The sequence below is a fragment of the Dermochelys coriacea genome, chromosome 3, assembly GCF_009764565.3.
Source record: "Dermochelys coriacea isolate rDerCor1 chromosome 3, rDerCor1.pri.v4, whole genome shotgun sequence".
In the NCBI taxonomy this organism is placed as follows: Eukaryota; Metazoa; Chordata; order Testudines; family Dermochelyidae; genus Dermochelys; species Dermochelys coriacea.
The window spans coordinates 5791251-5805697 of record NC_050070.1 but is presented as its reverse complement, the minus strand read 5'-3'; the positions used below and the strand labels follow the sequence as shown (position 1 = coordinate 5805697).

The following is a 14447-nucleotide window of genomic DNA, read 5'->3' as shown; positions in this document are numbered from 1 at the left end:
GGGGCTTTTCACAGCAGTGCCAATTTCTGGGCTTTGCCCCATTCCCACTTGCCATTCCCCTTCAAGAAATAACAGGTAACTTTGATGGTGTACAACAGCCATGTAGCACCCAGGGCTTTCCGAACACATAGGGAACACATACAGGCCTTGCCCTGGAGAGCTAACGATTTAAGCATTAGGGCCACACAGTCACTTTCCTGCTAGGCTTGAGGCAGGTACCAGCCCTGGAGCAGCATGGCAAATGCATGTTCTCACCGGGCATTCCCATGGCAACCTGCCCACAATCAGATAGTGAGGGAGGCTGGCACTGCACGGTCACTTGGTCCCGTCGATTCATTATTTGATTGCCCTTCCCCAGGAGTGCGGGCAGAGGCGATTGTCAATAGGATGTAGTGAGGACAAGCTGCAGTGCTTTGTGCTCTGAGTAGGGTAGAGGCTCTGCTCCCACAGCCAGTGGCTCTCGTCCGGCAAACCGCCCCACTGGCCGGCTCGACTTCCCCTGGCGGCTGCTCTCAGAACAGGTGGTGCTCCCGGGAGAGCCCAAGAGCAGCCAGAGAGAAAAGAGGAAAACCTGGGGGCTGAGGGCCCAGGGAATTCTCCATAGCCACGGTACCTGCTGCAGCCTGGCAAGAGTCATTCAAGACAGATGCCGCTTGATGGGCTGTAGAGTGGCCTATGTGAAATGAGTTTGGGGAAGGTCTCAGCCCAGTCCCTGAGATCTGGGGTTCACATTATATAGGCTACCCCTGCAGTCAGCATCCTGGCTGGCAGTCTCAGCCCAGAGGGCAAGGACCCCGCAGGCTATGGAAAGAAAGCCCAGTGCCTCCCAAGAGCTGGTCCCTCTAGGTCAGAGCTGAGGAGCTGGAGCAGGATGATACCGGGGAAGCTTTAACTGCCACTGCCTGTGCTGTATTTGCTCCATCTCCCTGCCAAACACACCTTCTGGGAGCCAGGCCTGCTCACCCCAACCTCCCTGGGTTTCTAGGACACCTCAGGTGAATACAGCCACATACAAGTCCAGCCCAGGAGGAATCAACCAGGCCTCTGGGGGAATATGTATAGGAAGTGATGCACCTGGCCCATTCTACAGCTCTGCCCAGGGTGAGGGGTGGGGCAGAGTAATCCTTCCCAGCCCTTGAGGCCCCCAACCCAGCGCAGAGCCCTGTTGTACCAGGGGCTGCACAGACACAGCCCCTGCTCCTTGCCCAGATCGACCTGCTCACCAGGGATCGATTAAGATCTCCACCAGGGCGGTGAAGAAGAGCACCATGCAGGAGCAGCTGAAGGCAGCCCCGCTCTGCTTCTCCTTCTCCACGGAGTAGCGCGTCTCCATCTCCGGGTTGATGAAACGCATGGAGAGGCGGTAGGTGTACTTCCCCTTCAGCCTGCCGGAGACACCGCGAACCCCAGTGAGATGCTGGAGGCCGTTGGCAAAGGGGAAAAGGAGAGGGAGGGTCCTTACTCTGCTGGGGGACTGCTGCAAGGGCATTGCCATCACCATGAGGAAAGAAAGGAGGGCCGTGGGACAGAGCATCCCAGGGAGGAGGGGAGAGGAAGAGCATCCAGGAGAGAGGAAGAGGATTTGTGGGAGAGGACAGGGTATCTGGGGGCAAAGGGTACAGCCCCCACAGGGGGAGGTAGGGGAACAGCACCTTCAATCAATGGCATCCTGGTGCTGTTTGAGACACACACCATACCCGGCCGTTGTTCCCAGGGCACCGCTGGGCCGACTGATACGCAGTGCCTGTAACCGCCGTTAGCGGTGCAAGGAGAGCAGATCCATTGCAGCTCAGTTAGTCTCTGGGCTGAGGAGGACACTATGGCAGGTTTGACTTGGCTGGGCGGGTCCTGGCCATGCTGCACTGGGGAGCCCCCCATGACCCAGTGGGGCTGGGACTGGGTCCCTGTAGCCAGGCTGCACTGGGGAGCCCCCCGTGACACGGAGGGGCTGGGACCACTCACGCCTGCACCGACTCCCTCTCCAGCAGGGCTTCGTTGAGCAGGTTGTTGAGCTCCTGCTCGTTCTGCGAGGCGTCGACGACTCTCTCGGCCAGGTCACGCAGGCGCAGGCGCCGCCGGGGGTTGGGGAAGGAGGGGTTCACCACCTGCGGGGGGAGGGGGGTAGGCGGGGGGGGAGAGTCAGATGAAGGCAAACCCCCGGGGTTACTGGCTGACAAAACCAGAAGTGCAACCTGAGAAACAGGCCGTCTCCTCTTGAACGCCACTGGCCAGCCTGGGCCAGATCCCCAGCAGGTGTAAATGGGTCTTGCTCCACCAACTTCCATGCAGCCGAGCCCATTTCCACCAGCTGAGGACCTGGCCCCTCATTCTTAGTAGAACCCCACCCCTTCCCCCATACGGGGAGGGTCACTGTGGCCAGTTCCATTCATAGCCTGGCAGAGAAGTACAAGGCCCACATACTTGTCCCCCTTCTCCTTGTGTCAGAATGCTACAGGGTGATCAAACCCCAGGGGTAACAAGTACCCACCCTGTGTGGTCACCCTCGAGCCTGCTGTGGCTCTAAATGCCCGGGGGCAGCCCCATGCTCCCCTGCTGCTGCTGGGTTCCAATACTCCTCCCCAGTCTCCCCTCTCCCCAGGGCGGCTCTCACCCTGGTGTCCAGCTCCTCGGCCTCGTCGGGCGTGGTGCAGGTAGTGTTGATGCTGCCGTTACACTCCTTGGTGTTGATCAGCAGCGGGGAGTTCCCGTGGGAGGACGTCAGGGACAGCTTCTAGAACACAAAGGAGCAGGTAGGAATTCAGCCATCAGGAGCGAGGGCTATAACAAGGGGGAGCGACTCGGGATGCGGCGTTCTGTTTCCTGGCCATGCTGCCTCAGCCTCATGCTGGCCTCGCTGCATAAGGTAAAATTCACCCCCAAGGCAACCAATATGGGAAAGAGGAAGGGTGGCCCAGGAATGGGGGCAGAGGGGGTGTCTTGGAGGGAAGAGAGTGACTGGAGCAGAGGAAGAAGTAGGGTGGTTATTAAGGAGCAGTAGAAGTTACGGATGGCAGAGATGGATTAAGTCTCTTTAGGAAAGAGACAGGAGCGCTGAAGGTTTTAGGACCAGAGGCTCACAGGAACGGGAAGCCAGGAGAGAGGAGGATGGGGCCAAGTATTCACACCTCTTGGCATGCGTGAGAAGGGCAGAGATGGAGACAGGGCTTCGCAAGCCGGAGAACGGAGCCCAGGGCAGGTCATGGAACAGAGGGTGGCAACGGGGGAGATGAAAGGAGCTGGAGGAGGAGGAAGGTCACTCACCACTCCATTGATCCCGTTCTTAAGGGGCTGCTTGGGCACTACAATGAGGTACGTGATGATCCCCTTCTCCTTCAGGTACTCACACCTTGACCCCCCCTCACCGGGCTCCACCTCGAACTCCCCTTTCAAGCAGTCCATGGTGCTCTGGGAGATATGCACACGCCTGTGGGCCGGGTGGGAAGAAGACATCAGTAAGGCCCCAGCTGCCTGTGTGCCAGTCCGGGCAGAACTCGGCAGGTTTCGGGGAGGACATCTTGTGAAGGTATTGAGGTATCCACACAAAGCCCCTCGTCCCCTTCATCCACTGGGGAAGGAGGCAGGACTGCATTACCAGAGAGAACTCTGGGTCCCAGCAGCGATTGGTTTCCATGGGGAAGGTGGGAATGGACTGAGCAAAGCAAAGGCCCATGTCTTGGTGGGGGGTGGACGGAAGCGTAGTGGCAGATGCAGCCGGGACCTGACCCGTGTGGGGCTGGGGCAGCAGAAGCCATCTCGGAGCCCAGCAGTGGGGCAGGAACAAGGGGCTGGTGTGCTCACAACAGCCTGGCCTGCTAAGGAGACAGCACTCTGCCTGCTGACAAGCTGTTTCCAACTCCCGCCCGAGGTGGGTGGGCACAATCAGCCAGCCAGCAGGAGCCAGGGCGTGGAACACCTCCCGCCTTGCCCACAGGGTGCCAACGTCAGCCCCCCCTCCCTGCATCCGACATCCCTCTGCACAGGACCCTCTCCGGTTACTTGCGTCGAGGCCCCATTTGGCTCTAGCCGCCAATTAGAGAATCCAAATCTGGAGCCCACGTGGGGGGCGTTACAAGCTGAGGTTTGCTCAGAATCCCTGCCAAGGCGTCTGGCTGTCTCTGAAGATTTCCCAGCGCCTCAGAGCGGTTGGTCTTTCTAAATGGCTATTCTTGTTATTAATAATCAATCCCAGCATCTCCACCCAGGCAGATCCAGGGCGCTGCTGCTGACCCCAGCCGGAGAAAGCAGATTTGTTACCCTCGTGGCTTTCCAGCTGGCTGCACTTGGCTGCTCCTTGCCCCGAGGCTGTCATTTCTTAGTGGTGACAAGACCAGGTGCTCTGTGCGGTATTTGGATTTAGCTAGGCCTGCAGGGTGCGCGCCACAGAGGAAATACTTCCAAACCAGGGTCACCGTCCTTCTGGAGACCTCCCTGCTCCTCCAGGCCCTGCCAGTTACCATGGGCCAACCCCACCCCCCAGCCCACAGGGACCACCCTTGGAACAAACGCAGCGCGTGTGACTCCCTGGGCTTGAATTCTGCCAGAGCTGTCTGGAGCAGAGCTCCGGTAAATGTTTCCCACCCCTCCGGGGCTTCTATAGCATGTTGGGTGGCTCCAGGAAATACTCTATAAGAATTTAAGCTCATTGACTTCAACTGGCTCCAAATGTGGCCCTGGGATGTTTACCACATGGGAGCCTGGCTAGGTTATTAGGGCCACTTCTGGAAGGTGTCCTGCTTCCCCAAGCCTGCCCTCTTGATGGGCTCTGCTTGGGGGCAAGGCAGGCTGGGATTTCTGGAAGGTGTCCTGCTTCCCCAAGCCTGCCCTCTTGATGGGCTCCACCTTTCTGTCTCTGCCAGCTCCTGGACCCTCCATCAGTTCACACTGGAAGGCCAGGCAAAGAAGGGGGAAGAATGTCACTTGGGACATGTAAAACTTGACTGCACAAAACCCTACTGAGGTGCCCTGGGGACCAATCCTGCATTGGGTAGCAGATGGGACTGGGTGGGACCCAAGAGGGCAAATACTGGCAAGATCCTAGAAATGGCTCTTGCTTGGGAGGAGCTGACAGGATCAGGATTCTGCTATTTTTGGCCAGGATCTTGCTCCCAGTGCAGCCAATGGGTCTGTTATCTGGGGGTTGAATGGAGGCAGGGCCAAGTCCTATCTCTGCTCAGCATTAAGTGTTGTTATTAACAAAGACTGAGGGGAGAGGAATGCAGTGAGTCTGAGACAGACGGTGCCCTGATGGGTAAGGCTGTGTGTCTGTCACGGAGGTCACCGAAGTCACGGATTTCGTGACTTTCCGTGACCTCGGTGACTTCTACAGCGGCTCAGGTGGGCAGCCCCCGGGCCAGCAGCAGCAGTTTGGGTGTGTGGGAGGGGGCAGGGGATTGGGATGCAGAGCGACTCTTACCTGGGGAGGGGGGCTACCTGGCTCCCACTGGCATATCCCTGCAGCTCCTAGGCAGAGGGGCCAGGGGGCTCTGCGGTTCCCAGCCAAAGGGAACTGCAGAGCCAGCACTTGTGGTGGGAGCAGCGCGGTGCCCCCATGACTGCCCCTCCCCCTAGAAGCTGCACGGACATGCCGGTCAGAGACAGGTAGGGAGCCTTCCAGCCCCACCAACCCTCACCCCCCAACACCAATGGGGGTCTCAGACCGTGTGCCGCGCCCCTTTCCCTCCAGCACCAGCAAGGCTCCCGGATCGCACGCTGCCTCCCCCCACAGCATCAGCAGGGGTCCCAGGCCACCCCTCAGAGCACCTGCGGCCCCCTGGCCCAAGTTTTAGTTAGGGATATATAGTAAAAGTCAGGGACAGGTCACGGGCTGTGAATTTTTGTTCACGGCCTGTGACCTGTTCATGACTTTTACTAAAAATACCCATGACTAAAACATAGCCTTACTTATGGGGTCTCACACTCTTGCCCTCAGTCGGTAAAGCACTGGGTCAGCACCAGCACTGACATCACCTCAGCAGGAGGCTGTGCACTCAGACAGCGAGGTTAGCCAGAGGGACCCCAAAACAAGCCATGTCACAGGGCTGGAACAGTAGAGCCACAGAACACGTTTAAGGTGATGTCAGGGCTAGTGGACGGAGATGGACCAACACCCCTTTGGCCCCGATGCTGTCCAGCCGCTACAGGCTTATCCACCCCCCTGCCAAGGCTCAGCCTGGGCTGTCCATCCACCTGGAGATACTCACCCAGGGATGCCACCGGCCTCCATCTTGTTAGCCACCGTGACATCTGTGGACCACACGTCGTACTGCCAGCGCTTCTGGCCCAGCACGCCACCCAGCACTGTGCCACTGTGGACCCCCACCCGCATGTCCACGTCCGTTTTGGTCTTCTCTCGCACGTAGCTTTGGGAGAGGGAGAGCAAGGGTCACACAGAGAAGTCGCTGGATCCACATCTCAGCAGGTAAGTCCCCCGGCTGAGGCTCACCCCCACACCCTGGCAGGGCATTCGGCAGCATTCAGAGTTACTAGGACAGATCCAATCGGGAGAGGCCCCACCGAAGACAAGGGAGTTACTCTGGAGTGATGCTGGTCTAGTGGAGTCCTGCCCCTGCTGACACATTCATATGCAGACTCACTAGGGGTCAGATCTTCCTCTGGTGTAAAGTCACAGACCTCCTATGAAGCCCGTGGAGTTCCACCAGTTTGCTCCAGCTGCAAATACGGCCGTACTGCTTTTGCAGCGTGAAAGCTCTAACGATAATTTGTCCTTCCTGCGTACCCTTTGCCCGAGGATCTCAAAGTGCTTTATGCACATTAGTGAACTAAACCTCACAACTCACCTTCCTCGGGTGGTGGGTATCAGGCAACCTGGTCAAAAACACCCACATGACTTGAATGTCAAAGAAACGTCCTAACTCACTTCAGATGCCTTTGAACATGTTACCTCTCATTAATCCCATTTTACAGATAGGCACTTCCCCAATGTCATTCAGTGAATTAGCAGGAGAGTCCGGACCAGAACCCAGCACTTCTGACGCGTAGACCTCTGCTCTAACCAACAGACCATGTGCCCCCAGGGATCCTCATTCCTGCAGCTGAAGTTGCAAGCCAGCTTTCATTATAACTCCCACAACTAACCCTTGTTCAAAGCTTTCAATAAATTTCTCTTTTGGCTGCAATTTTCAATCCCTGCTCTCAGCTCAAAGGTGAATTTTGGGGCAAAAAATTTCTTCAAGTGTTTTTCAGTTATAGGACAGGGGTAAAAATACCACTTTTTCCACATTAGGTATATATCTGGCCCCATCCTCTCTGGGCAGTTAGCAATTTTCAATGTATTTATCCTCCAAATACTCTAGTAAGGCAAGGCCTGGCTATGAACCCCATCACACAGATGGAAAACTGAGGCACAGAAAGGGTAAGTGACTTGCCTTAGGTCATACAGGGCAGCTGTGGCAGAGCAGAGACTTGAACTCAGATCTCCAAAATCCAAGGCTAGTGCCCTAATCACTGCTTAGGGAGTCCTGAAATACCTAGGCTGGGATTTTCAAGGCGCTTAGAAGATTTAGGTGGACAAACCCTTTGAAAATCCCATCTCTTCCCCTAAAAATCCCATCTTGTAGTTACCGCAGCTCTGTATATGCTACAGCTAGTTTTTGTGTGTAAGTGCACACTCAAATTCAAACCCTAGGGTGCTGCACACTTGTACAACTCCACAATACTAAAGCAAGGGGTCTTTTTTTTTTAATTCAGTCTTGTTCCCTCCGCCCCCTTCTTCAATCCTTTAAAAAACACAACAGGGAAATCATGTACAGCCAACTTTGTTGGCACAAAATGAAGGCTGCACATCTAAACACACACAAGCATGCACCCCCAAAGTCACAACGGGACAAAGGTGCCATCGGCCCAGATCAACGATAACAGACATCACTGGCCACGGGGAGGGAAGAGGCATGATGGGTGGACCCGACATCATGACGCAGAACAAGCTAAAGGAGCCCCGCGAGTGCTGCTCATTTACAGGGAAGCGAAGGGGCCAGGGAAGTGCTTATCTATCCTGAGAACAAAGAGCAATGGACGAAGGGAGCAGCGCTTACGATATGGCTTCCACCATGGCCAGTCCCATCATGATGGAGCAGGCGGCGTGGTCCTCACGGTAGTCCGGCAGCCCACAGATACAGTAATAGCAATCTCCGAGGATCTTGATCCGCAGCTGGTGGTGTTTCTGAGAGAGCAGGGGGAAGCACAACATGTGACCTCCACATGGTAATGGCTGGGAGAGAGGCTCCTACCTACATCTCTGGGCTATCACCTTCTATGCTCTGCCAGTCCTTGTGTCTGCCTGGCCTCTCTCTGCACCTCCTTCCACGCTGCTCCTGGAGCCAGGGTCTCTCCGCTCACGTACACCCAAATCCTTCCATCTCCACCCTGAAGGAAACACCCCAGGCCCACACTCTCCGCCCAGCAGTCCAGCGCTGTTCTGTGAATATCCCAGTGCTGCCAACTCTCATGATTTTGTCAGGAGTCTCAAAATAATTATTGATTCCCTTAAAGCCCCAGCTCCTGGAGTCAGGGGGATGTGTGATGACTTCAGCCTTCGTTCTTACAGAAAAATTAAGTTTCTAACCCTCGTGGCTGTGGAGAAAGCTTCCAAATGTGACTCCAGGGCACCCTAAAGGCTCAAAAAGCAGAAGGCAAATAAAAAGAACACCAAATCTCTTATTTTTACACAATCTCATGAGTTTAAAGCCAATCATGTGATTTCTGGTGAGCCAGGCTCAGGATTTTTGAACATTTGGGGTTGGCAATGCTGATATCCTACCTCATCAGCAACATTGGTTGTGGCCTGCCCTTCTCCACCGTTTGGGAAAGGCACTGACCTGCCCCCAGACTGCGCTATGCACAGGGGCTGGGGGCAGACCTGCCCCCAGGCTGCACTGCTCTGACTCGATTCTGCTCATCACAAGGTTATAGTGACTGGCTTTAGTGTGTTATGAATTCCCCGTGTTCCCTGTGGCAGGGGCTGGGCTAACTATCTGTGGTGTTCTGGGCAATGCACAACACATACACAGGCAAACTTCTGCTCCCGGTTACCCCAGTGTAAAAGCAAGTGCCAGTTTGGATTCACAAGGGTGAAATTGGGTCTCTGGTTTTCCCCCTTCAACTTCCTCTTTCAGCACTGCTCTCCTCTCTCCGAATTCCTTTGTTATTGACCTCGCCAACTCTCCCTCCTCCTCTGTCTCTCTCCTGTTCCCCCTTTCGCTCCCCTTCCCGGTAACTGACTCAGAATTTAGGTTAGGTTGAAATGAAATGAAAATGTCTCTCCCTTTATGGTTAACGTGGCTTTCCTCCATCTCCCCTTCCCACTCTGCTGCTTGACATGCTTCACACCCACAGTGCTTTCCCATGCAGCAGCAGGCACACCGTTTGACCTGAGTCCAAGGACACTCAACCCCAGGCTATGCAGAAGTAAACTCATTTTCCATTCCTCTCCCTCCCCCAAGGATGAGGGTAGTGGGCAGTTTTCTCAGCAGCAAGGCACAGCTCAGTGCTGCTGGGAAAACAGCCCCCCCGGGGCTGCAGGGCTAGATTCTCGGTTACACTCAGGGGGGCAAGCATGGAGGGGCTAAGGTAACTTTTAGCCACCACTGCACTCCCTGTATTCTGGGGTCATGAAGGTCCCTGCCCAGCCCCAGTGTAACTTAGAGCAGCCTCCGGGCAGTCAGCTTCCCTGGCCTCTAGGGAAGAGCGAATGGCCATGGTACACGGCACTCCAGACACAGCCCTGATCTGCTGGGAGCAGGGCTGGTGAGGGGCCCTTACGCCAGCTCTGCACTGGCGAGGGAGCCTTTTGCACCCACTTTAAGGCCCCTTTTTGCAGTCTGTGTGACATTACTGAGCGTGAGGCATCCTGGGGAGGGCACTTCTCCCTGTGCAGGCAGGGCCGGGCTGCTCCTGACGCTCACTTTGGGGCTAGTCCTCCACAGGCTGAACCTTTCCTTGGTCTCAGGGCTGCAGTGACAGCCCAGGGGCCCCCTATTTATCCCCCAAACCGACAAAGTCCAGGCAGCCGCGGTGCCCCTCCACTCAGCAGGCCTCCCGCTTGCCCTGGAGGAGTCAGGGGGGAGTTCAGTCTCCAAGGCTCATTCAGACCTTGGCCTTTACACAGAGGCCACCGCCACCATAGGGGCTAATGGTAGCGGTGGCAGCTTTCGCTATGCAAATCCCTGGCCACAGGGAACTCAGCTCAGACCCACCAAACCCACTACCCGTAACCCAGATAGGTTCACTTGCTGCCAGGTGGAGCCTGAGGTGACCAGGTGCAAGGCCTCATTCTGCACGGGGATGGGCAGACGTGACCCCCTCTGGAGCTCACCGGCACAGCTCCTCCCATGGGCAAGGAGCAGAGCCTGCTTACTCTGCCACCACAGCATTCCCAGACCCTGCTGAACCCAGGGGAGACTCAGGTGGCAGAGAAGCTGTGAGCTCCTGTGAGGCTTGTGTTTGCTGCGGAGCTGGTTGTGAACCAGAGCGTCCAGACTGACAGGCGCTGCGTGGGCATACGTACTGCTGCCAGTTTGTCGAAGCGGGCGAAGAGCTCATTCAGCAGCTTCACCAGCTCATGGGCGCTGCAGGAGGATGACAGCTGGGTGAAGCCAACTATGTCAGCAAAGAGGATGCTGGGAAAAGAAGAGAACACAAGCCAGAAAACATGAGTTGGTTTCACAGAGTCCAAGGCCAGAAGAAAAGGAGTACTTGTGGCACCTTAGAGACTAACAAATTTATTTGAGCATAAGCTTTTGTGAGCTACAGCTCACTTCATCGGATGCCAGAAGGGAGACCATAGTGATCATCTAGTCTGACCCCCTGTGTAGCACAGGCCAGAGAACTGCCCCCAAATAATTCCTAGAGGAGATCTGCTAGAAAAGCAGCTAGTCCTGGTTTACAAATAGCCAGTGACGGAGAATCCACCATGACCCTTGGGAAATTGTGACAATGGGACTATCGCCCAGAGCCGGGCTCCACTCAGGAACAATGGAGACCTCCCCGCTCCTCCTGTAGCCATCCAACTGCCTACAGGGAGACCTGCCAATCTGGTGTAATTGGGTCAGTGGCAGCACCATACAGATGACAGGGTTGTAATGGCCACTCAGAGGAATGCAGAGAAAGCCAGAATCAAAGGCAGCAGTGGTGCTGAAGACCTAGTAGATTTGAGGCAGTCCAGGGTAGGATTTTTCCCTGCAGTTTATTCTCCACAGCTTTCTTACTGTGAAATATCCCACCCTGTTCTCCTCATGCCAAGGAATCTTGGGGCTTTCCCAGGAACATAAGAACTGCCCTACTGGATCAGACAAGCTTCATCTAGTCCAGTGGCTCTCAAACTTTTTTACTGGTGACCCCTTTCACATAGCAAGTCTCTGAGTGCGACCCCCCTTATAAATTAAAAACACTTTTTAATATATTTAACACTATTACAAATGCTGGAAGCAAGCGTGGTTTGGGATGAAGGTTGACAGCTCGCAACCCCCCATCTAACAACCTCGCAACCCCCTGAGGAGTCCCAACCCCCAGTTTGAGAACCCCTGATCTAGTCCATTATCCTCTCTCTGACACTGCCCTGCACCAGCTGCTTCAGACAAAGGTGCAAGAAACCCCACCAGGAATGATAATGGAATTACCTCCTTGGCGGGGGGGGGATTTCTTCCTGACCCCTGTCACTTGGCAGTTGGTGCATGCCCTGAAGCACGAGGGTTTATATACCTGCTTACACATTTTTTTCCCATCCTATCAAATGTGAATATTCTCATTGTCCTCAAATGTCTGGTCTTTTTTGGAATCCTACTAAGCTCGTGTTCTCGGTGATACCTTGAGGCAGTGAGTTCCACTGGTTAATTATACATTGCATAGGACAACCAGCTCCTTTATCAGCTTTAAGCCAGCTGCCTTTCAAATTCATTGAATGCCCCTTTGTTCTTGCATTACGACTGAGTGCCCAGTATACCTCCTCTACACCATTCATTATTGCATCTATGTAACAGGGTGGGCTGCCCTTTAAAGGCCAGGGAGCCTGGGGTCGTCCAGCCCTGTTCTGAGGCAGAGCCCCAGTGCCTGCCTGATGAACACCTGATTGCCATAAAGCTGACAGAGCTCAGGGAGGCGGGAGAGCTACAGGCAGGAGGCTGGCTCTGGTGGCAGGGCCTGGAGTAGGGGGACTCCCAGGCAGATAGCCTCTAGACTAGGAGGATGGGGGCAGGACTGCCTGGAGGAGTAAGACTCTGGCATAGCTGCTGGGCCAGGAAAAAGGACCTGGTTTAGCTGTTGGGTTTATGCTGAACTGCTTATTTGGAGGTTTTGCTGCAGATTCTTGCTGCCACTGATCCATGGAGCCTTGAGAGAAAGGGCCTGATCCAGACTCTGTGTGTGATGATATCAGTCCTTCTTGGGCTGGAGAGACCAGTCAGCAACCTCATTGTACCCCGGTCATGTCCCTCCTTACTCGTCTCCTCTCCCAATCACACCACCCCAATCCTTCCCGTCACTCCTCATCCCGACATCTGCCCAGGCCCCTAATCATACTTGTTGCCCATCTCTGAATTCCCTCTGTTTCTGCTCTGTCCTCCTTTGGCAGAGGGGGTAACCAGAACCGGACACAGTGCAGCAGGGGCGCATACCCCACTGCTTTACAGAATGGCATCAAAAGAGCCTTGGTCTTATCCTTCATCCCACTCTTTGTGCAGCCGAACATCTCGTGTGCCTTGTGACACTGAGCCCTGGACTCTATGGAGTCCAGGTTTTTCCCCTGAGTGGTTACAATTAATGTAACCCCCCAGAGAAGCACAAAGGTCGTTCATATTATTCCTTCCAATAAACATTTTTCATCACGAATTGAGTGTAGACAAGGTGACCATGATAAAAGTGATGTCTCACATGGAGATCTACCCCCCACCCATGGAGCAAGGCATGTCCTTTACCTGACATTCTCATGGCGGTACATGTACATGGTGTTAAACTGCTGCATCTCTTTCTGGCTCGGGTCCTTCTTCATGTCCTTTAGCATCTCATCTGCCACATGCTTGGGCAGGATGGAAAGCATCAGCCGTTCCTGAGGTGGAGGGAAAAGGAAGAGGATAATCAGAACTCAGGGCAGATCAAAGCAAAGCCTTGTAGGCTCAGCAGGTGCCAGGACAGGGCTGCCAGCCAAACGGATTCATTTAGACTCATAGCCACAACAGCAATCTCCAGGGTTCGATTACATAATTGACCGGCATAATGCACTCACACGGATCAAGCCAGCCCAAGCAGCTGTGACTAGCTGCACCTCTGGGATGGGCAGTGTGACTTGTGGCAAGGCCCAGATGTGCCAGTCTGCTGCTGTGAGAAAGACCCATAGTAACAATATACCCCCTAGCACTTTTCAGCAGCAGATCTCAACGTGCTTTACAAAGGAGGTGAGCATCATTATCCCCATTTTACACATGGGGAAACTGAGGCCCAGAACAGGAAGTGACTTGCCCAAGGAGAGCCAACAGGCCAGTGGCAGAGTCAGGAATAGACCCAAGGTCTCCTGAGCCCCAGAGCACTGCTCTGTCCACTAGAGACTAGACCCCACGGACGCAGTGAAAATGAGCAGGGCAGCAAGAAGAGTGTGTGTTTGAGGGAACTGGATACAAACCAGGCTCCATTGCTTAACACACAGCAACATAAAAACTCACACACTGTCCAGCCCCTCCTGCTTTACCTCATGGCATTGGCACTGTACGCTCCCTGCATCCGCACCCTCAGGCCAAATCCCAAAGTCTGGCGAGACCCCTCCCCACTTGCTCCAGCTGCAATGAATGGCAACCCCCCACCCTCGATCTCAACAGGTACAAGATCAGGTCTACTGACTCCAATGGCAATTGACCCTGGATTTTGGTTCTCCTTGAGGAAATGCTGTGCTTGGCCATGACTGCCCACTCGCTCATTTATACCCCTCCAGCCAAGCTGCTGGCAATGGGAATTAACATTAACATGGTGCGATGCTCTGTTCCCCTCTAGCGGTGTCCACTACTGCCTCCAGCCCAACAAACTTCAGTTTTTAGTGCAAGCCACCCTGGATTCAAGCTACTCCTGGCCCTTGGCCACCTGGAGATTTCCACACCCTCTAGCAAATCTCAGGCTAAGTCAGCTTTCTGGCTGCTTTTGTGTTGCCACATACATGCAAAGCAGCAGGAGCCAGGATCTGGCCCGAGGTCCCTGCCCCAGAGATCTCACCCCTAAGTATCACATTACGAGGTGCAGTGACTAGCAGGAACTCCATCCTGCCTTGCTAGGGGGGCTTATTTTGTGACATGCCCTAGCAGGCAAGGGGAAATGAATTGAAGCCACAAGCTCCTTTTGGTCCAGGCTCATCACCAGACTGGACAAAGGGGCAGTGTGTTATCTCCTGAGCTGCACACTGATTTGGAGCATGTTATGCAGCATGTTATGCAGCCCTTGCTAATTCTAGCAGA

At 54.8% G+C, this 14447-nt stretch overlaps 1 protein-coding gene across 2 annotated transcripts in view; it reads right to left on the bottom strand.

Annotated features, from left to right (window-relative positions):
* The window catches only part of ADCY3 (adenylate cyclase 3), a 106166-nt gene that overhangs the window by 15810 nt on the left and 75909 nt on the right, over window positions 1–14447 (bottom strand). The window contains exons 3-10 of one of the 2 annotated variants that reach the window (XM_043510062.1): window positions 12927–13057; window positions 10523–10634; window positions 8052–8179; window positions 6201–6359; window positions 3262–3424; window positions 2612–2731; window positions 1963–2105; window positions 1224–1385 (exon numbers count right to left, since the gene is read on the bottom strand). In XM_043510062.1, coding sequence (XP_043365997.1) covers window positions 1224–1385; window positions 1963–2105; window positions 2612–2731; window positions 3262–3424; window positions 6201–6359; window positions 8052–8179; window positions 10523–10634; window positions 12927–13057 — 1118 coding nt within the window. The remainder of the gene's footprint in view (window positions 1–1223; window positions 1386–1962; window positions 2106–2611; window positions 2732–3261; window positions 3425–6200; window positions 6360–8051; window positions 8180–10522; window positions 10635–12926; window positions 13058–14447) is intronic. The other variant, XM_043510063.1, reaches the window with a different exon arrangement.